This window comes from Lathamus discolor, chromosome 13 (genome assembly GCF_037157495.1).
Source record: "Lathamus discolor isolate bLatDis1 chromosome 13, bLatDis1.hap1, whole genome shotgun sequence".
Taxonomy (NCBI): domain Eukaryota; kingdom Metazoa; phylum Chordata; class Aves; order Psittaciformes; family Psittacidae; genus Lathamus; species Lathamus discolor.
In genome coordinates this window covers 493,565-516,407 of record NC_088896.1, presented here as the reverse complement: position 1 = coordinate 516,407, position 22,843 = coordinate 493,565, and the positions used below count along the sequence as shown (strand labels likewise).

Sequence of the window (22,843 nt, the reverse complement as noted above, 5' to 3'; positions counted from 1 at the left end):
GGTGATGAGTTTTCATAGAGAATTTGGCACAGCCTATTTCCAGATCTGCCTTGGTGATCTTTCTGCTTTCTCCTCACCTTATGCATCTCTCGCCTTATTGAAAATGGAGTCAAGGAGGGGTTTTAGGGAGCAGTTACTGAGCAGGAAAGAGGCAGGATTATGCCTGTGTCAGGTTGAATGAATAGCTTCAGTGTTTAGAGGCACCGAGGAGTTTTGGACACACAGTCCAATGAGTCACAAAAGGGCTTTGGGGGGAGGCAGAGGGAAGAGGGCAGTGTTTGGGTACAGCTGATACTGTTTCAGAAACTTTATTTGTATTGAACTTGATATCACTTGTGACTATCCTGGGGTCTCTCAGAACCACCAAAATATTTGAATATTGGTTTTAATATAGTGAAAGCATATTTTAGAGTGTCTTATCCTACATAGCATCTGCTGCTCAGCAGACTGTTGCTAACATCTGCTGTACTCCCACAGCTGAAGCAGCCTTAATTTATATAACTGAGGAGGAATTAGCTGTGTTGAGATCTCCAAACAGAGCACAGGCTGGGAGAGGTTGCCCTTGAGTTTCTGGTAAAGCAGATCCTGGAAAGCAGGAGCCAAGAGAGAATTGACAGTGGGATTGTTCTTCCAAAATGGAAATACAGGATCTGCATCACCATCATGCTCCCTGGCATATTGGTTTGTAGAAGCTTTATGATCCAAAACCCTCAATAGTGCAGTTACAGAAGGGAATTCTGGCGCTGTCACACTGGGTGAATCCTGTGGTGTCAGCCTGGAGTGCCTGCAGGGAAGCCAGTTCATGCTCCCCTCAAGTGTAATGCTCTGCCACTCAGTCTGGGAGCATTTCAGCTGTTTCCATATTCCTCTGGGGAATGCATCCTGCTGAGTCCTGCTCACAGGACTGCCAGTTGCACAGGGCTGTGCTTAGGCATTCCCAAGGCTTCAGTAGTTTCCTGTGGGCTGGATCAAGCTTGTGTTTAGCTAGCTATGCTCTAAAACATTGACTGGTGCCCAGGGCCAGTCACCAAAAATGAAGGATCTATGGTTTGATCTGTTATGAAAAAGAGTCTTCAAGTACAGCTGGTTTTGTGGAATTCAAAAAGAACTGAGTGTCCAGGAGTCATTGAAATAAAGCCTTCATTCTTTCATTAGACTCTTAACTTTGTCAGGAAACAGTGTCCTATTAGGTTTTTACTTTCCATGGTACAAACATTGCCCTATTTTCTAATAACTTGCATTTCATTCCTAATTTCTATTCTTTTGTCTCAGAAGTAATGTGTACATTTCTAAACAAATGGACACTATAGCTATTTCGGCTGGAAGCATACCTTGACTGAAACCCCATCTTTCTTTCCTCTTCTTCCCAGGAACTCTCAGAACTGGAGAAAAGAGATCCTCAGGAACTAGTTGGTAAGTTCACACAGAGGTATTAATTCTTGTGTTTTTTTCAGACTAGACCTTCTAGTATTCCCCTTTGTAAGAAGCCTCTTCACACTGTCCTGACAATGCTGCAGTTGGAATTACTGCCCTACAATGTTTGATTTCCAGGGAATGTTTTCGGTGATGTCCTTTGGGAGAAAGGTACCATGCCCAAAAATACAGGCTGGGGCTGCTTTCCCCCACCCCCCACTGAGCTGGGGCTGCTTCCACACACACACAGTGGGCTTCGGCTGCTTCCCTCACTCTCAGAGTGCCCCCCCCACCCCCCACCCCATTCTTCCCCTCCCCTCTTTCTTCCTCCCTCCCTTTCTTTCCCCCCCCTTTCTGCATTGCTCAGCCCACAACAGAAGGAAAGCTAGTGTCTTTCCATGGATGGGTGACGCACTGGCATGTTGTTGCCTCCAGTTCTTCCCTCTGATTTGGCTCTTCTGGTGCCAGGAAATCAGAAACCCCCACGCCCTGGTTTATGCCAAGCAGACTTGATGAGTGTGCCAAAGAATGCAGCTTTAGAGACCAGCACCACTGGTTTATTGTCTCCAGGGCGAAGCCATGTCCCTCTGCTCACCCTTTCCAGGTCTTTCCTTGTTTTTTTTTTTTTTTTGCATTGTGCAACCTTTATAGACAAAGTGGCACCTAATACTGCCTGTATCCCTTGTGATTGCTAAAGAGGCAGCATACAAGTAAACCTTGAAAGGGACAGGAATTCTTCATCCTGTCTTGTGAGCAGTGTTACTCTCTGAGAGCCCTGTGGCACAATGCTTTACCTTACCTCAGCTGATGTGCACCTCAGTCTGTCTGGGTACAGCCAGCTCTTTGTTCCTATGCTCCCTATTCTTTCGGTTTTCTCTTCACTAGAAGATGTGTCTACCCATCTGTAGGAAATAAAACTCTGTGTCCTCCGTCCATGTCTCCGGCATAGGCTTTGGACTATGAGCACAGTTTGTCTTGTGACACTTCCTGTCCTGCTCTGCACTATGTTTTTGTACTCTTGGATATACTGGTCAAATAACCCATCTGTCTTAAACTGAAGCAGGTTAAATGTAGCATTTTCACTTAATTATTTGCCTCACCAAGAACTGACAAGTAGATATTCTCCACTGACTGCTGAGATGATGAATCTTTCCTAGGTATACCCTAATACTCAGCTGTACAGCTATGCAGGGCTCAGGAACAACTGAACAGCTTGCTCAGTGCATACACTGGCTGTACAAAAAGCTCCAAGCACCTAGTGCTTGTGCTGATGACATTTTTAACTTTTAGATAGCCTTGGAGGAGAACGCACAGGCTGAGCACCAGTGGCAGTGCTATTCAGCAGCGGGGTGTTTGAGCTGCAGACCTGGCAGTGGATCGGCTCCTACTGTCTTGAAGCTGTGGGATCTGCTTTCTGGCCTTCATGCTTTCTGGACTGCAAATCTGATTGGGGAAGATATTTACTTACTGTGAGCCAGAGCCTGGGTGTGCCTGTAGTGATTAATCGTGCCAACAGCCAACTTCCTGAGGTCTCCACATGGAGATCCTCTAGGCCATGAGCCAGAAAGCACAGGCCCCATCAGAGGCTGCAGCCAGTGTCACTGCCGCTGACTCACAAAAAGTAAAACTTTGATCTTGGCAGAAATAACAGGATGCACAAAGCAGTTGGATGTTTCCTTCGAGGACACACCTTGTTAACTGTCCATCTGCATTTACTGCTCTATGCATGGTGGAAAGCGGTGCTTGGGACTTTGAAAGCACAAAATCTTTTGTATAGGAGCCTGTGGCCATATTTGCAAATTCCAGGATTATTTTAATTATAATCTCAGTTGCCCCTTCCTCGAGGGAAAAAGCTGGTGGGAAGAGGCCATTCTGCTGTCTGTTGTAAAGGAAGCTTGAGGACTGCTCAAGGACATGGATAATTTGTACTTCCTTACCGTAAATAAACCCAAAGGGGTTATACTCATCCTTTTCTTCTTACTGATGTGGCATTTCAGTCTGGCTGCAATGTGATGAAATAGCTGAGTAATTATGAGTGTTAGTGCTCAGCTTGCAAGGTGCATGTAGCCTCATTGCTGACTCAGACTCAAGTGTAGTTATGGGGGGATTGCAGTAGACAAAGATGTCTTAGTTCTGGTTCCTTGTAAGCCACTAAAGAGATGCTTTCCCCCATCAGCATACTGTTTATGATAAATGATTGCTTTCACATGGCTCAAACAAAAGAGCAGATGGGCACCAAGGCCTGAAAGTCACATGTCAAAATATATTATCTCATTGGAAGCTCTTGCTCTGCCTCCAATGGTATTTTTGTTTCAAAGGAGCATGAATTAATTGCTGAACATACTCACGATTTTGACTTCTTTGCTGGCTAGATGGAGTTCCTGAGTTTATATGAGCCCACAGTTCCCCTCCCCATACATGTTTTGTTTCTCTGTGGGTGATCTGCAAAGATAAAGAGCCTGAGGAATGTCTAGTCTGGAGCTAGGCTTGATTTTTTGATTTTTTTTTTTTTTTTTTAGGTCATTTCTTTGCCTCATGGAGTCTGGATTTTGTGTCCTTTTTTCCTTTTTAATGCTTCTGCTGATGCTGTGAGTCTCTTGAGCCATTAATCAGCTTTCACCTTTTCCGGAAAGCCTGGTGTGCTGTCTATTGTGCACACTTCTGCCTATTTGCTACTGTCTTTCTGGATTCCTGAAACTCTAATTAAACCAGAGGCTTCCCTGCCCCACCAGCAGCTGTAACCTTTAACAAGTGTCTGCCTTGTTCTCAGGGAGCTCCAGTTTGCCTGCCTATCTGCAGGGGTTCTGGCAAGCTTTCCTTCTTCCATAGAGCCACCCGCTTAGTAAATGCCAAAGGACACTTTTTGTTCATTACCAGCAACTGCTGAAGAATTTAACCCCTCAGCAACATCTTCAGCAATTAGAATGAGTGGTCGCTTGCAAGCTTTGCATCTCTAAATGATAATTGCCCTTAGTGCATTTCATTTTGACAAAAGAAATGGAAACTGTAATAGCACTGGACTTGTGTAGTGTGAATTATCTGTAACCTCAGCTGTGGAGCACTGTGCTGGAAGGGAGGAGAGTACGCTCTGCTCAAATGCTCTGTCTGTCCTTTGGGCCCTTCTGGGCTTTAGTCAAAGGAGCTGAACCTGGGCATGCTGGAGCTGCAGGTCAGGCAGCTTTTACCAGAGGAATGTATAATGAAGGAGCTGCAAATGTGAATGGCTTTGTTGAAATTACTTCTGTGCTGGCATCTGGTCTCTTTTGTCCGCTACAGACTATGACTCTGGGATGTGTTCTCTGTGCAAATTATGGTTAAAAACAATCTCAGCTGATTAAAAGTGGCACAAATCTCTGCTCCAAGATTTGGCTAGAAAACTGCCTGGGCTTCTCATAATAGCAGGCTAAGTAGCTAGCAGTAGGGGGAAATGTGATAGTTTCTTTTGCTGGTCACTCTGTAAACTAACCTTTACAGGGCAGTCAGGTACTCTATTAGTATATCCCAGCACAAACTGCTATAGAAATTTGGCAGTCTGTGCTGGTCTGTTCTCAGCCCTGCAGAGCGAGTTGTTCTTTCTAGCATCAGACTGAACTTTGCTGACTCTGTAAACAAAGATCAAAGTGCCTGTTAAGAAGCGTGAATCTAAGGATGAAATATAATTTCTTGTGGTTAACTCATGACAGCCTTGGGGAGGCTTGTTCTTTGAGCCTCCAAGGACCAAGCCTTGAACCATTTTGTTTTATGTAGGCAGGTCTTGAAGTAAATAGTACTCAGAGTGATTACCACCTCAAAAATGGCTGCTTTAGGTTGATCCTGTGATCATCCACACACACAGCCTGATTCTCCCTGAGAGAGTATCCTGGCACAAGTTTTGTCAGAGATTCCAGGTTATCTGTGCTATTCAGAGCAGGACTTTAAAGTGCATGTGGAAGACCTGGAATAGTGGAGGTCTCAGTATGTGGTGAACAGTGGAGGGTTTAGAGGTACATTCCAGAAACCAACCTTTGTTCCTCTGAAGATCCTTTGCCTTTGAGGATCTTATCAACAATTGCAGCTCGAGCGGGGAAGTAGCTTAGCTTTTCACATTTCTGTTCTGGGGTGAAGAGACCCCTGAAAATAAAGCTTCAAGAATGTGTGCCACAGAGCCGCAGTATGAGGTAGGTATCAAGCAAGCAAGCATCATAGCCTTCTTCTGATAATATGTGATCTAAGGTTAATTGCTTCTTGCTCAGCACTTTGAGAACACCACAAGTACCAGCTGACAGCATTCCATTCTCTCCCTTACCCAGCTGCTCTCAAAAATAGAGTAGCACTAGCAAGGGTATAAAACAAGTTTAATGATTTGCATGGCTTAAATTCCCTTCAGGATGGCCAGAACTCTTGCTCACTTTGCTCTCTATAGCTTCTTTTTCAGAGAGGGTGCGGAACATGTCTCCAGATGAGATCAAAATCCCTCCTGAGCCTCCTGGCAGATGTTCTAACCACTTGCAGGTTGGTATAAGTCCACTTTTATTTTTCTAAAAAGGCTTGGGGTTCAGTATGGGGGGAGGGGGATGTTGGGGAACTCTGCCCAGTGTTTTTGTACAAATAAAATTCCAGCATCAATGGTGGGTTTTACTACGCTGAGTTTGAGTGCACCGTGTTAATGCTTTAGACTTTACAGCATTTCTAGTTCAGGAATCTGAGAAGTTTAAAGCTGTTTTCCAGTCTCTGTGGGTCACTTCTTTAAAATGGCTTGTGATCCCACCAGTAACTTGAAAGTGATGTTTACTGTGAAGGCTGCTGTCTTGTTACCTCAGCGCATTCAGCTCTGTAGGAAAGAACAAATCATTGCTTTTTCTATACGGGCCCAAGAATCCCCAAACTGGAATGAATAATTGAGGCAGCATTGACAGGATTCCTTTTCCACCTACATATTTCTAGATGATAAACATTGAGGGGGAAGGTCAGTAACTTAGAAGCAGCAAAAGAAAACAAATGTGTTTTCTCTCTGATGTACACTCAAATAATTGCAGTAACCGACTTTGTAATAACCTTCTGCTCTCTTCTCTTCCTCCTGATGGGAGGGCAAATGAAACATCAGGGGCTGCTGTTTTCTACCATCCATTTGAATTTTAACTGCAATTATCTGCCCACTAGAAATACAGGAAAATAATTACTTCTGGAATGCTCTCTAAAGTAAGCCCTTAATGTACAGTAATGATTCAGAACGACTCACCATCCAGGTTAAGCTTTCTTCTTCACACATGGCAAGCCCATTCCTCCTCCTGGGCTGTAAAGAGGATTTTACTGTTCTGACATCAATGAATTGGAGTGGGTTAGATCTGAGGAATGCACAGAGCTTGAGAGAGTAGACAAAATAAAGCGAATTTTCCTTCTTTTCGACAGCAGTTTACTGTGTTAAATCAAACAAGAACTTGTCCTCTGTTAGTGGGTCAAACCACGTATTATAGCATTTGGAACATAGAAACGGGATTGTTCTTTGGAGATGCACAATGTTCTAGGCTGTTCACTGTTTATTTGCTCTTTCCTTTTGTCAGATTCTTTGTCTAATAAGCTGTATCTTGAGCTATGCCAAAGGGAGCTTTTCTTGTTATAAAGTTGACTGAGTAAGTCCCCATCTGTGGACTTTATGAACCATATTGTTGCCTACATGGGGAGAGCACAAAAGGCAATACCAATTGTTTCTACTCCCCAAATTCACCTTTTGCAGTTGTTCCTTCAAACCTCATGATGTTTGTGCTGGATGTGGAGATCAGCAAGAAGAAATTACACAATTTTATGAGGACTGGATGAAAACTTGTCTTATAAAGCTTTTTTTAAGCTTGATGAAATAGGAGTTGCATGTCAGCTCTTAACAGTCCTCTTTTATTCAGGCATCAGCAAACCCCTGTGTGACTCATCTGCAAAGAGAAGCTGATTCCATCTAACTGGTCACTTGTGCCAAAGCAGGGATATACAAGTACATTGTTCCTAAGAGCTGTTGGCTGCCAGAATCATGGAATGGTTGGAAGGGACCTTAAAGCTCATCCAGTTCCAACCCCTGCCACAGGCAAGGACATCTTCCACTAGAGCAGCTTGCTCCAAGCACCCGTGTCCAACCTGGCCTTGAACACAGCCAGGGATGGGGCAGCCACAGCTTCTCTGGGCACCCTGTGCCAGCGCCTCAGCACCCTCACAGGGAAGAGCTTCTTCCTAAGAGCTCATCTCAGTCTCCCCTCTGGCAGGTTAAAGCCATTCCCCCTTGTCCTCTCCCTACAGGCCCTTGTCCAAAGCTCCTCTGCAGGTTTCCTGTAGCCCCTTTAGACACTGGAGCTGCTCTAAGGCCTTCACTTAAGGAGCCTTCTCTTCTCCAGCCTGACCCAGCCCAGCTCTCTCAGCCTGGCTCCAGAGCAGAGCTGCTCCAGCCCTTGCAGCATCTCCGTGGCCTCCTCTGGGGTCGCTCAAGCAGGTTCATGTCCTCCTCATGTTGGTGGACCTAGAGCTGGGCACAGGACTGAGGGTCTATCTACTCCAGTAGACACCAGCAGCAATACCTAATGATCACATTTGGTTTAGTTGTCCAGTAGAACTTGGCACTGCTGATGTTACCCAGGTGTAGCGATGACCCTTACCTTCTGTGCAATGTAGCCCAGCAGTGGTTTTTCAGGTGCACGCTTGAGTCTGAAGGTGAGTGTAGTGGTCACTCTAAGTTGTGAGCAACCTTTGTGGATTTTATCTGTCTCTGGGCTGGTTTCTACTTCTCTGCAGTCATGGCTATAAAGGGGACCAACAGACTGGGCAGAAGGGGTGTGCACTGCTGCCTCATATGTGAATCTTTGATCCCTGAAGCCTTCAGAAAGTGCAAAGATCAATTCCGTTACCCGTCCAGACAGCTCATGAAGATACTTGAAGACCTTAAAGAAGGGAGTGGCTGTACTAATCAGCCTGCCTGGCCTTAGGGGAGAGGTGGAATCCTTGCTCCATGCAAGGAGGTCACAGATTCAGTTGGTTTGTTTCCACGTGTACACTTTTGAAAGTCAGCTGAAATGAGCCACATTTTCATAATGGCTCACCCTGTAATCTTTCTCCCTTAGGATAAAATTCAAAAGCTATATGAGAGGAAAATAAAAGAGGGCATGGATATGAACTACATCATTCAGAGGAAAAAGGAGTTCCGTAACCCCAGGTCAGTGGCTATCTTTTACTGTGTGACCAAAGCACCACAGAGCAAATTCCAATAATTTTCCTCTTTACTGGAGGTATAGCAGAAACAGGATCCTGAGCAAGAAGTACTACTGCTTATGAAAACAGGACAGACATAATTTGATGGTAACTGGAAAAGTAAAACTTATTTGTGTTCTTTGAGGCAGCGACTAGAGTTGGTGTGGTGGTTAGCTTATAAATGTACAGGCTTTGGCTGAAGTATGTTAGATGATGTCTGTTCTGGGAGCTTAATCTGGGGGAAGTGGGCAAAATGTGGTTAATGGCATGCCACATCCATCGTAGCAAGTGTAGCTTCCCAGGTTCTGATTTTCCTCTTGCAGCGTGAAGAGGTGACAACCTCTTTCTACTAATAAATGTGAAACGCTTCTGTTTACTTCTAGTTCACTGGCTGTGTTCTGAACTCTTGTCTTTCCTTTGCAGCATCTATGAAAAGCTGATCCAGTTTTGTTCAATTGATGAACTCGGTACAAATTATCCAAAGGTGAGGTGCCATACTTTTCACTGGCAAGGAAATGGTTAAAAGATAACATACAGGTGTAAGGTTTTACTCAGGCTTTACTGAGCCCACTTGTTTAGAGGTCCTTTAAAGGAATTTTAGTCTGATCCTTTGCATAGAAGTGAACATTTTTCTGTGGTACTGAGCCTCAGTGCCTTCAACTATGCTACAGTGATTCTGAATAAAAACTGCTGAAGCGTGGAGGTTTATGTGAAATGCTGTGGGGAGAGATAGAAGCTCAGCAGCAGAAAAATACATGACTTTCCCCAGCATCCTTTTGGCTTCAATACTCTTTTTTTCTTTCACAACAGAACATGGTCCTATAAAAAGTCTGATGTGGTCTTTGTGTCATTGGGGTACAAAAAGTCAGTAGTGAATGTCATCAGTGAACAGAAATCCATAAAACATTTTTGAACTGGGCTCTGTGTGTGTGGAAATAGCCCTAATCTGGTTTGTGATATTTTTTTTTTTTTTTTTCCTCTTTAGGACATGTTTGATCCTCATGGCTGGTCAGAGGATTCCTATTATGAGGCATTAGGTAATTAAAAGGAAGTCTTTTTTGTCCTGACTTGGCTCTTTGTGTTTTGTAGGTAATTAACTGCACTGGAGTCTTCACTTCTTTTATAAATAAGTTATCACATGCTTTGCTAATTACTTAATTCTTGTTGGATGTGCCTGAATGTTATTAATGCTTCGTCAGTCTGAAAAGCCATTTCATTTAAATTGGTTTTTCAAGGTTTTCATCTCTTAAATCATTAATTTGGTGCAGTAATGCTTTGATTAAAAAACAGTAGTTAGTTTCATGGTAGTTTAATTTTCTATACACAAGGTTTTATTGTTTGTGATGGGGAGTGAGTTTTTTACTGTTTCTATTGCTTCTTTTAACTTCTAATCTTTCTCAGCTAAAGCCCAGAAGATTGAAATGGACAAATTGGAGAAGGCCAAGAAAGAACGCACAAAGGTAAATATTCAAAACCAAAAGAGGCAGAGATGAAGGGGTTTTGTTTCTGCCCATACCGAGTTTCACTTATTGCTTTGCTTTTATGAACTGTGCTTATACTTCTTGGTTTTCCCTGATTCTCTCCTTTCTTCTTGCATGTCCTTTTCCAAGCTGCACAGATCCAAGTTCCCTTCTTTATAGGTCCAGTTATCCAGATTTATTCCACTGGATTTCCTTCTGCTTTGTCAGTATTTTGAAACCAAAGGTGTTAAAATGGTGCTCAGTAAGGCAAATGCAGCCAAGATAACGTATAAAAACCAGATTGCTTTTTTTGTTTTGTTTCTTAATCTATAACATTTTGCTGGGTGGCATAGCCCAGTTATAGCTTAATTTCCTCACCGTATCTCATTGTGAGAGAGTATCTGCTTTATCTGCTTTCTGTTCTCCTTGATATTACTATTTTGCATCTAATTTCTGTAAATATTTGGCGTATTGTAACTTCAGCTGGGCTTTTCACAAAATGTACATTCTTATGTGCCCCCCCAAAAGAACATAGACAGGCTTTGGAAGATTTTATTCCTGTCCTTCAGTGATGTTGCCTTTAAGCCAGTGGCTGGTATTAGAAAACTGTTTAAGGTTAGAGAATGTCATCCCACCTTGCAGAAGACTCTTTCCATATTCAGTATGTGGAGGTATTTTTTTTTCTTGCAGTGCATGCTGTGTCTTGTTTTGGTTTTTGCACAGTAACACAGGTACCTATTACATCCTTCCTCTTATCTGCAGTGTTGAAAGTATGAGGGTTCATGCTGCTGTAGCTCTTGTTGCCAGGCTTCCTGTGATGATGCAATCACAGTGAATTGGGCATGGACTTGTCTTGCGTAGAATCATAGAACCATAGAATAGGTAGGGTTGGAAAAGACCATAAGATCATTTAGTTCCAAACCCCTGCCATAGGCAGGGACACCTCCCACTAAATAGTGTCTCCCAAGACACTGTCCAGCTCCATCTTGAACACTGCCAGGGATGGAGCATTCACAATTTCCTTGGGCAACCCATTCCAGTGCCTCACCATCCTTACAGTAAAGAGCTTCCTCCTTATATCCAATCTAAACTTCCCCTGGTTTAGTTTGAACCCATTACCCCTTGTCCTGCCACTACAGTTGCTAATGAAGAGTCCCTCCCCAGCATCCTTATAGGCCCCCTTCAGATACTGGAAGGCTGCTATGAGGTCTCCACGCAGCTTCTTTTCTCCAGGCTGAACAGCCCCAACTTTCTCAGCCTGTCTTCATACGGGAGGTGCTCCAGTCCCCTAACCATCCTTGTGGTCCTCCTCTGGACTTGTCCCAACAGTCCCATGTCCTTTTTATGTTGAGGACACCAGAACTGCACACAATACTCCAAGTGAGGTCTCATGAACAGAGTAGAAGGCCAGGATCATCTCCTTTGACCTGCTGGTCACGCTCCTTTTGATGCAGCCCAGGACGTGGTTGGTTTTTGGGCTCAAGCGCTCACTGAAGCCAGCTCATGTCAAGTTTCTCATCAACCAACTCCCCCAAGTCCTTCTCTGCAGGGCTGCTCTGAATCTGTTCTCCTCCTAACCTGTATATGTGCATGGGATTGCCCGGACCCAGGTGTAGGACCTTGCATTTGGTGTGTTTCTTAAAAGCAAAAAAAGAAGGGGAACTCATAACTGTACAAATGCATTCTTTAATGACCAGGATCTGTCCTTTCTGAGCTATGTCGAATTCCTATGCTTACGACAGGTAATAAACACACTTTTATTGTGTCTGACTTAGAACTGGGTTGCAGGAATCTTTAATGATCATGACTTCAGTACATTTTGGCCTGCGGTCTACATCTTTCTTCCTGCATGACAGCTCAGAGGCTAATGTCCTACATAACATTAAAGCTGTTTTTTAAAAACAGAGAGGCAATGTAAGTGAACAAAAGACTGTGTATCTTAATGACTCATTTTTTGTCTTTTACCTGTTCTCCTACTTGTCTCTCCCTTCCCAGATTGAATTTGTGACTGGCACTAAAAAGGGTACAACAACAAGCGCCGCTTCTACAACCACCACAACAGCCAGTACCACTGTGGGAGGTAAAGAACAGATATGATTGTTCCTGTTAAGCTGCTGTACTGCCTGGATTAGTGCTTCCTGGAAAGCCTGAGGGCTCCTTATTGTGTATATAATGCAAGAAAGTATTTCTTCAAGGGCTGATAGACTAGCTTTTCTCTAGTCCCTGTATGCCATGGCTGTCCTTCTGGAATGAAGGAGTAGGGCCAGGTAGGATAGTGAAGACATTTATTAGCAGGTCAGGAAACTTGCTGATACCCTTGGTTGTATTCTTGGGGCTGATACATCTCAAGATATTTGGAAAGACTGAAAATCATTCTCCTGCCTACCTCCTGCCTTTTAAACTGGGAGGAAGGGAGAAAAAATACTAGAGGCTGTTTAGTGTGTCCTTTGCCTGTACCTGAACAACTGGGATACATGTGATCTGTTGAAATTAAATATGCTTTGGGGCAGGGAGTGAACCTGGCTCTCATTTGGCTGGAGTTCAGGTGCAGAATTTTACTTTGACTCTTGAGGTATAAATTTGTCTTCCCTCCTCAACATTTACTGCCAGTGAATGCTGAAATAAATGTGAGGGAAAGTTGTCTAGTCAAGCAGTGGTATGTTAAGGGTTGACAAGACAGTGTTAAGAAGGGATTGGTGACCTGTAACATAATGCTAATCCTCCCTTGTTTGATCTAATCAAATACACAGATGCCCAGAAGAGGAAGAGCAAGTGGGACTCGGCCATCCCTGTAACAACAATAGCTCAGCCCACCATTCTCACCACTACTGCAACGCTGCCAGGTGTTGTCACAGTGACAACTAGTGCGAGTGGATCCAAAACTACAGTCATATCAGCTGTTGGAACCATTGTGAAAAAGGCAAAGCAATGACTGGTGTGCTGGGCCTGGATTTTTGGACTTAATTGTCATTGCCGTTGTTCTTGGAGGGGAGGGGTAGCTTTTGCCTTTGGGAAAAGTTGACAAGATTCTTTGCAGCAGACCGCTGTTCGCTTTGGAAGGAATGGGGGCAGGAGCAGGCATGCCAGCTGTGTGCCCACAGGAATTGACTGCTGCGGAAAATGCTTCTGCCTTTTCTTGCTGGGAGAAGAACGAGTCTGTGTGTGTTGTGCTGGATGAAGCTGGTATCTGGAGTCAGCCTTTTAAACTGCTGTGTTAGGGCCTTGCCCTACTTGTAAGTATGGTTTGTGGGGAGGGGGGGCGGTGGGGCAGGCAGGGAGAAGGGGCACAAAGCATACTGTATGCTAATTCAGTTCCAGGGGAATTAAAGCAAAGACGATTGGTCAGTGTCCATCTTCAACTGTGTAGCAGAGATTTGAAGTGATCTACATCCATGAATGTAGATTATTACAGTACTGTCATCTCTACCTGTGTGTGCGTCTGTGTAGATCTTGGTGGCACATGTTAAATAGTTTAACTGTTGAGGAAACTGTGCTGAAGTAGTCCTGTGACAGTCTTGCAGGGATGGAGATTTCTATATAGAACCTGTAAGCTGCAGAGGTTTGATTTGTGAGCTCCTTTGCAAACATCTGTGCAGAAAAGACTTCCATTGCTACAGAATGAGAATGGTCAGTGGATAAGAGGAGAGTGTCTGATCTTACTTGTGGTATTGTCCATCTTTATGCTAGATAGTGATGTACTGTGAAGTGCACACATGGCAGTTACTGCTTGCTCCACTCTTGTGAAAGAAGTATTTTCAGTTGAAAATTTTATTGTATAAATCTTAACCTGTGTGACAAAAAAAAAATAAAAAAATTCCCAAAATGGAAGAGTCTTTAACAAAAACTAAAAAAACCACCCCCCACACAACCAAACCTGGTGTCATTGATGTGTCTACATTTCTCATCTTGGTAGGATGCTTTCCACTAGCGCAGGTTGCTCCAAGGTCTGTCCAGCCTGGCCTTGAACACTGCCAGGGATGGGGCAGCCACAAATTTTGTTGTGCTCTGGGCTACAGGTGAGTGTGTGATAACTCCATGGGAGTGGGGATGGCCTGAAGGCTGCTTCACATCATCAGTCTTTTTGTAGACCTTGGACTCTGGGTAGGAGAGGCGGGGAAGGACATTAAAGTGATTCTGAATGAGATACTTTTGTTGTAGGTGTTGTTCTGCAATAGCTGGCAATTCAGCTGTTCTTACTGCCTTGTTTGGTTTTTTCCCCCTGCCCCCCTATTTCTGCATGTTGAACAAATTGTAGCGCTTGCACGTGGGCCTTCCATAAAACCATCACCTTTAGAGGCCCATCTCCTGAAAAGGACCTCAACAGACAGGGGTGAAGGGTATTGTTCCTTGTTTTGAGGTAGGTGAGGGGAGTAACTTGACTGATTCTGTATGTGCAGAGAACCATCTGCTCACCTGGCCTTTTTTTCTTCTTTGCAGTGATCACTCCAGATTATTTCAGTGGACTTTAATTCTTAGACCATGATTGTTCAGATTCAGTAGTTTTTCTCTTTCCCATTGTTTTAAGTTAAATTTCTACCCCAAGCCTGTTGGGGATTTTTTTCCTGCATAAGTAGTAATGGGAAGCACAGTTGGAGATCAGCAAAAGCTTCCTAGAATCCAGTGTTGCTTTTTCAGGGTTTTTTTATATGCCTTATGTTGCTCCTGATCTACATTTTGCATTTATAAAGCTTGTGACAGATTCCTGAACTCCATCATCATCCTATGGAAGATGGTAACAGCTCCCAGTTTTCTATGTGGGGATTGTACTGTACTCCGCAGAGGAAGACACATCTCATCGCAACAGGTTGAGGTGCTTATTTCCTTGCCTTGGGAAGCAGCTTTCAGGGGTTTCCTTTAAAGGCCAAAGATACACTTGTGGGAAATGCAAGCCATTAGGGAGCTTTGCAGCTCCATAAGGTGACCTGTATAGAATGTCTTGTACGATTCCATCCTGTTTAAAAACGTGCATGCTATAAATACCTATTTTAAAGTCCTGTTGAACTCTTGACATGTGGATGAAGGTACAACAGTAAAACTGCAGCAAGGTGGGAGCCAGCTGCTGTGGCTTCTCTTGGTACGAGAGACCTATGGCAAACTTTGGCTATGAGAAGGGTCACTGCAATTGTCTGCTCCTGTGAATAGGGGTGGGAGGTGTGTATCTGGCCTTCTGGAACAACTACTGTTACTCCAGTGAATATCCTTGATATATGTGCTGTCAGAAAGTCTGAAGCTGAGATCACATATGTCATGGAGATGTGTACCGGTCACAGGAAGGCCCAGAGGTAGCAGCCAGTCCTGTGCATCCCCTTCCTTCTTCCTGCCCATAACTGGAACTGCTGGTAGGGGCAGAGTGGGGGAGTCTGTTAAGGCAGCATTAATTAAATCTTAATTAATTAAATCTTAAACATTTAACTACAGCAGCCACAGAACATCGTTTAAATGAAGGTACCTTGTATCACACATCCTGGCATCTCGCCCTTCCTCTTCCATGCACCACCTTCTTTCTTGCACTGCAGTATCGTCGTTATTCCAAACCTCTGGATTTCTTGCAGACTTCATGGCCACAGCTAAGAAGTACTGCTTGTTTATCTCCTACATTGCTCCCTGCCTGCTGCTAGGGAGCTAAAGGAAAATGATCAGCAGGACTTGGTGAGGATGCACCATCCCTGGCAGTGCTCAAGGCCAGGTTGGACGCAGGGGCTTAGAGCAAGCTGCTCTAGTGGAAGGCGTCCCTGCCCGTGGCAGGAGGTTGGAACTCGGTGAGCTTTAAGGCCCCTTAAACGCAAGCCATTCTGTGATTCTATGGTACATAGAAGAATAAGGAGAAAAATCCCTAACCCAGCTCTGCTGAAGTGTGCTGAGCAGAGATGGCTGTGGGGCACCTGGAGCAGCAGATTTCAAATTCCTGCAGTAACGGGCTTCTGCATGAGGGCAGGCTGAGCGATGCCATGCTCTGGCAGCCAGCCCCTGAGCTCTCACAGGAGTGTTCGCTACCTGCAGTGCAGAGGGCAACTTGAAATGTGTGTCATTGGTTGGTTGGGGTTTTTCACTCCCTTTCAAGAAGCTGGAGTGGAGACGCCAACTATTATGTAACAGACTTGCAGCCAGTACAATAGCTTGCTGCTCTTGTTTATCTTGTGTGTTCCTTTCGGAAGTAATAGATGGATACACAGGTTGGAAACTACAGTTCTCGCAAAAAGCCTCTTTCCTACCTCTGAGAAAGTAATCGCACTGGTTGCACTTGACTGTGATCAGTCAGCACACCAGAGACACATGGAGGGCACTTTAGGTGTGCAAGAATGTCCTGAGGGAAGAAGGATTGTTTCCTGGCCCATAAAACCTCCAAGGGGAGGTTTGACTGGTTTGCTTGTTGGGAATCTGTATGGCTGGGATCGTACCAGGGCTATGTGGCAGCTGCTGGGTGTTTAAGTGGCAGCTGCTGGGTGTTTAAGCGCCAGCTGCATTGCAACAGTGATTGCTCAGGCTGTGCTTGTAGCAGTGCTATAGATGTTCATTCTTGCCTCTTCCCAAGGGTACACTGACTTATACCCAGGAGGGTAAAACCAGCCCTATTTTCATTATTCCTTTGCCTGAGAATTACAGGCTCATGCTCCTTGGAATCATGGGGCTTCTCTCTGCTTACTGCCTTTTTAAGCATGGGTGTCTCCTGGCTTGAGCAGATTTCTCTTAGCTGACACTCCACATTCAGTGTGTGTGCCAGGCCAGGCTGCACAGCAAACGGAGGAGAGCTTCCATAATGAAATCCCCTTTGGCAGGGCTGGTCCTACTCTCACTCTCCCTTCTGAAGTCTTCTCCCACCTCCACACCCTGAGGTACTGCTTTTCTTTCCCGTTTGCTTGTTGTGATTTGGAGATCTGCCCTCCTTTGATGCTGTGGTGAGAAGGGATTTTGTATGTTCAGGACTTGCTTTTATTTTATGTCTAGCTGTTGCTGTCTCCCTGAAAGAGTGGGTGGGGAGGGGCAGCCCTTGCCAGCCCCACCTCAAACCATAAAATGGGAGCACCTCAAGCTATGTTTTACTTGGACTGCTGCTGTACTGTTCTATGGGAGTTACTTACTCAGACTACAAAAAATGAAAGAGAAGAAGTCTTCCTTGCCCAGGCTTTGGGTCATACCAAGGCTTTGCGGAGGGCACAGTGGGCTCCTGCAGGTGGAGGTGATGGTTTCAATGACATCTGATTTGCTGACACTGGCACAAGCTCCCTTCCAGCTCTTGGGCATTGCAGGGGACAAGAAGCTGCAGCTCCTGTGAAGCCCCTCAAGCAGATGGTCCTTGTGATGTGCCCAGAAATTGATCCAAGGGCACAGGCTGCTCACTCCTGTTGAACAGCGTGAACCAGGACAGCCCAGTGGCGTTACCTCCAGAGAAAGAGATGCTGCGCAGTGGGGCTCTCCAAGACTGCCTAATGTTAAATAAGTTGCTACTGAGGTGTGAGATGTCTTCCTTCTGGGGAATATTTACACCAGCACAGGCATGCATTGCTCCCACAGAGCCATTTTCCATCTCAAGCCTTGCCGGGTGCCCCTGTTCCTCTGTTTATGTTCAACTTCCTTCCTTTTGTTCTAAGCAAGAACCATGGACACTGATGACTTCCAACATTTAGTCTTTGTTTACTTGAAACTTGTCTTTGGCTGGGGCTGGCCTCCTGCTCTCTGTTGCCAATAAACAGCAGAATACCAGGATTTCACAAGAAAAGGTTTTGCCTTTTCACATGGAAGGCGTCTGTCTGTCTGTCCTCTGCCAAGCTTGTTCTTCCTTCTTTGTAGGAAGAAAACAAGCCTGCCTTTTGATGCAGTGGTAAAGGTGAAGTTACTGGTACTTTTAACCTCTCTTAGCTTTGTGTAGCCACTTGCAGTGGTTGGAGAGCATGACAAAGGTGAGAGCCCAACACCTCCTCTGGTTTGTGTTTGCAGGCTCCTCAGGAGATCCTCACCCACATAACTGAATGGGGCCAACACAAACTGGGAGGAAAGGTGGGCTGCCTGCTGAAATCCTTCAGACATAACACCAATGTGCTTCTAGCCTTCTGACAGCTGGGTAAGCCACTAAAGTAACCCTGTAGTAACTTAATTTTTGCTGCTGGCCTATCCCAGAGGAAAATAGGGATCAGTGATGTTCAGAAAAGACATTTTCCTTTAGGTGTGTGTTCCTACAGGAACATCCAATGCAAAACAGACATATAGTTAATGCTGTCTTCGGGGAAAGGCTGAGGAAGAGAACATGGAAGCAGATTTCATCCTGCACTTTTAATTACTTGGGTAATTATATTAAGCACAACTTAGTGCAATAAATTATGTGCACATTAATGTACACTAATAATATATTGTTAAGTACTCCTTAAATTTATGCCAGATTGCAGGATATTGCCACTACACTGTACAGTGCAGCTATGGGATTGAGTATTTCTTTTAGCAGTGCATGTTGTTACAGAATTCAGAAAGGGAATGAACAGGCTGCAGCACTGGGATCTTGGCTCCAACTGCTCAATACAGACCTAGAAAAAGCCCCAGAGCCACCTCCAGGCAAACTGCAGTGGCAGGAGAAAAAGAAGAATGGCTCTGTACAAGCTGGTGTGGCATTTAAAAAAAGAATTAACCCTAAAATCACTTGTAATTATCAGTAATTGCCACTCAGACTGGTAGTCTCAGCAGAGAACACACTAATTTATTGTGAGCAGTAGAGCAACTTCTGTTCACTCCCAGGTGGAAAATTTCCAGATCAGAAAATCACTGATATATAGGTGTGACATCCACCCCATCAGTGGCTCTGAGCTTTGGCTGAGCCATCTGCAGCAAAATCTGCTGCTGCTTCCTCTCTGTGGACCCTGTTCTCTGTTGTTTAAAACCACAAATTTATGGTCCAGCAGGCAGCAAGTGCAAGGTATGGAACCAACACAAAAACTTGAGCTTTTCAAGCATTCTTCTTCAACAGTGGAAACACTTTGGAGAAGCTCCCTGAAAGGCAACTCATAAAACAACAATTTTTAGAATTGTTTTTAAAGAGCTGGGCTGGGTCAGCCTGGAGAAGAGAAGGCTCCTGAAGGGGAGACCTTAGAGCAGCTCCAGTGCAACCTGGAGAGGGGCTTTGGCCAAGGGCCTGCAGGGACAGGCCAAGGGGAATGGCTTGAACCTGCCCGAGGGGAGACTGAGATGAGCTCTTAGGCAGAAGCTCTTCCCTGTGAGGGTGCTGAGGCGCTGGCACAGGGTGCCCAGAGAAGCTGTGGCTGCCCCATCCCTGGCAGTGCTCAAGGCCAGGTTGGACACAGGGGCTTGGAGCAAGCTGCTCCAGTGGAAGGGGTCCCTGCCTGTGGCAGAGGTTGGAGCTGGATGAGCTTTAAGGTGCCTTCCAACACAAACCAGTCTGGGATTCTATGAAGTGAAACCTGTTATATTCTTATGACTACTTACTGATAATCTCTACCTCCTGTCTGCTTTGCCTTAAAGGTTGGTGGTAGAGCTGTCTTGATACCAGAAAAGTGCCTTTTATCAGCCTTGCAAATGTCTACTTGAGTGCAGGTCAGCTACAGATCTCTGGGAAAATTCATGCTCTGTTCTCAGAGTTCTCTGAGGGCCTTGGGCAAAGCGTTTCTAAGAAGGATGCAAAATGAGTATCTTGAGCTCTTCTGGCAGCACCTGTGGTGGGTAACCAGGCTGCTTGTGACAGCTGGAGATGTTGAGTGCAGCTGGTCCTGCCCTGCTGCTGCAGGTAGGAAAGGGAGAGAGATGGTCTCAGGCAGTCCTGGGGCAGTCAGAGTGTCTATAGGTGACACCAGAGATACTTTACAGCAGACATCTTGCATCTCAAGTGGAGAAAGCAGAACAGCCAGAAACCAAGGCTACCAAATACCGTGGTGGAAGGTAGCTGCTCCCATGCTTTTCTGGTTCCTGATGGTTGGGGGGGTTTTTTTGTTTGTTTGTTTTTTTTTTTTTTTTTGTTTGTTTGTTTGTTTTTTCCCTTTTTTTTTTTTTTTTGGTTGGTCAATTTTTGGTAATATGGTTCTTGCTTGTAGCCTAAATTGGCTTTTTTTAACTCTAGTATACAGCAGCATTGCCCCAGTGGTTGCAGAGGAGAGCTATGGTGGAGGGAGGTAGGCTGGGGCTGATGTGAGCTCCTGGTGGACAGGACCATGTGGAGGAGCAGCGGAGGTGAACAGACACAGTTGTGTGGTCTGTCTGCTCATGTCCCTGACCTGACATGGTCCCTTGTGGGGACCCTCTGCCTTCAGCCCCTCACTAGTACCAATCTGCTCTTTTTCAGCTGCCACTGCTGCAGCTTGAGCATTGGAGCCTCATGTCCCAGCTCTCACATTGCAGCAAATGTCTGTTTGGGTTTAACAAAACCTGAGAGCAAACCCCCTTAATTTTCAGAATTTTTGTTTAAACATAGAAAATTGCATCTTTAAAAGGGCCAGGATCATGTTGAGGGTGTGAAGTCAAGTGTTCAGAAACTGGGAAATAGCGGAGTTATGCTGCCTGGGCCATCCTCAGCTGTGCCCCTACCTGCTTCCCGTTTGCTGCAGTTTCTAATGGCACAAGCACATCTTCCTTTTCCCTCAGGCTTAATCAGTTTACACGTATTTATTTGAGCTTCATATTTCTTGTAGTGAAAGGAATCTTGCTCCTCACTTTCATTGGAACCAATGCTTGGTCACCACCATCAGGAAGTCGATCAGCAGCCTCTGTGGTGCTACGTTGATAACAGAGGCAAAAATTGCCCTGCTTACATTTTTAATCTCCAGCACAGGCAGGATGTATGTGAGCTTTTCATCTGGCTGTTGCTGTTGTCTGTGTTGAAGTGCAGGGAATGCAGTTTTCCTTGTGAGGATTTATCAGGAAGCTAAAACACAGCCTCTGCTACTGCATCTGCTAGGTATGTGTACACTGCACCAGAGGAGGTGTAGCTGCAGCTGAGCCATGACAAGCCCCAGGTTCTAAAGCAAAAGGGTCCTGCGAGTCAGAGCAAATAACCTTACCTGATGCATTAGGGGCAGCTGTGGGTGGGTCTCACAGTGCTAGAAGGGGTTGCATTGACCCACAAGACAGACCTATTGCAGGTGTGGGGTGGACTGTTGTGCTTGTGCCCTGGGTAAAGCCAGATGTGGATCTGTCTTCTCTGCAGGCACGGTACAGAGGCTGGGCTCAGGTGGTTGTCGTGGCAGGAATTTACCTGGTATCAGCTAGGAGCTGCCTGTGTGCTGAGGTAACAGCCCCGCTCCTGCCAGAAGGAAATGTGGAGGAGAAACCCCCCACAGACAGGCAAAGGCAAGCAGCTGACGCTGCCCATGCCCCACAGCCCTCTCCAACCACCCGCTCAGCCCTTTTCCTGTGGGATGGTGCTTGTGCAGAGGGAGGGTCTGGGCGGCTGCGCGGGCTGTGCCTGCCCATCCAGGTGTGTGAGGGAGGAATGCCAAGCCCTGAGTCACGGGCACCCCTTTCCTCCCCAGCTGGGGTAAAGCTCGTCCTCACCTGCGGTCTGATCTCATTTATTGCTGCTCCCACCTTTCCTCCCTGCCAGCCCGCGGGAGGGAGAGGCGGCAGCTGAAGAGGCGAGAGGAGCAAGAACAAAGTCGGTATTCGGCTGGAGGGTGCGGAAGGCAGCGCGAGGCGCGCAGGATCGAGGTCTGCCTGCCCTCCCTGCCGGCCTGGAGGCTGACATTTAACCGGGGAAAAGGACAGAAAATAAAGACGAGAGAGGGAAAAAAAAAAAAAAGAATAAGAAGAAAGAAAAGGCCAAGACTGGAAATCAAGTTGCGGCAGCAAAGCAGGACATTCCCCCTCTGCCTTCAGAGGAATTTCTTGGCTTGGGGTGTGTGTGCTTGTTTTTCAGGCTGCAGCAGAGGATTTGGACACTGAGTCAGGCTCAGCGCTAATGAGGTTGGTGGAATTAATTCATCCATGCTCTTTAGAGTCCAGCTTGCTTGAATTTCACTGTGTTGATTAATTGAGGGATGAAATCGGGCACTGGAGGCTCCTTGCATGGGCAGGTAGGCAGGGCATGGAGTGAGGGGCTCAGCTCCCTCCTGGCTTGTTCCCCCTTTTTCCCCTGGATTTGGCTGTCGGATGCTGTCTTGTGCCCCTGAGCCAGCTGGAAGGGCAGTGCTGGAGACTGAGCCAGGCTTTGCAGGGCTGAATGGGCAGGGGCTGCATGGGCAGAGGCTGCCTCTGCAGGCATTTGGGTGGGGGGCTGTGGAGCAGAGGGTGGGGGTACCACAGTGCGGTAAGGCAGAGCAGAGCCCTTCAGAGCCTTTGTTGCAGGTTTCAACGGTTGCTGTCTCAGCCTGTCCTGCTTCCGGGGGAAAAGGCAGCATTGGAGCTGGCACCCAGCGAAAGCTTTCATAACTGGAACTGTGCAAAGGTGGCTCTGATCTGCTAAATCTACAGAGGTTCTTTTGCAGAACCTTTGCAAGAGGGGTGACCCTGGAGGAAAAGGCCACAAGGGGACACGGTATACGTGGGCTGGTGGATCGGAAGTGGATAGGAGATAGGGAAATGGATGGAAAGATTGGTGTGAGGGAGCAGACCACCAGCACAGGTTAGGTTGGGGAAAAGATGTATGAGAGGCACCCATGCAAGTGAGGGAGAGGAAAAGCGTCTTGTTTCGGCCAAAGAAGCAGAGAATGTGCTGGGAGCAGCAGGTGCGGGACAGGAGGGCCCCAGGGCTGTGCTGGTGTGCAGGCAGGTCCCTCGGGCAGAGTCCTGGACTTACTGCCAGCTCCTCGGGGCTCCCCCTGCCCGAACCAGGGGGC

General features: G+C 46.0%; 2 protein-coding genes across 8 annotated transcripts in view; both read left to right on the top strand.

Annotated features, from left to right (window-relative positions):
* The window catches only part of SAP30BP (SAP30 binding protein), a 32,113-nt gene extending 18,214 nt beyond the window's left edge, over nucleotides 1-13,899 (top strand). The window contains 8 exon segments of the mRNA XM_065693678.1: nucleotides 1,371-1,413; nucleotides 5,816-5,904; nucleotides 8,490-8,581; nucleotides 9,040-9,100; nucleotides 9,602-9,653; nucleotides 10,018-10,076; nucleotides 12,072-12,156; nucleotides 12,827-13,899. Of these exon segments, the coding sequence (XP_065549750.1) occupies nucleotides 1,371-1,413; nucleotides 5,816-5,904; nucleotides 8,490-8,581; nucleotides 9,040-9,100; nucleotides 9,602-9,653; nucleotides 10,018-10,076; nucleotides 12,072-12,156; nucleotides 12,827-13,008 (663 nt within the window). The 3' untranslated portion in view covers nucleotides 13,009-13,899.
* A 7,317-nt stretch (nucleotides 13,900-21,216) lies between these two features.
* The window catches only part of ITGB4 (integrin subunit beta 4), a 31,645-nt gene continuing 30,018 nt past the window's right edge, over nucleotides 21,217-22,843 (top strand). For 2 of the 7 annotated variants that reach the window (XM_065694182.1, XM_065694183.1), the window contains exon 1: nucleotides 21,435-21,971. In XM_065694182.1, the coding sequence (XP_065550254.1) occupies nucleotides 21,967-21,971 (5 nt within the window). In that variant the 5' untranslated portion in view covers nucleotides 21,435-21,966. Of the gene's footprint in view, nucleotides 21,298-21,434; nucleotides 21,972-22,843 lie in introns of those variants that run through there. The other 5 variants (XM_065694180.1, XM_065694179.1, XM_065694178.1 and 2 more) reach the window with 4 other exon arrangements.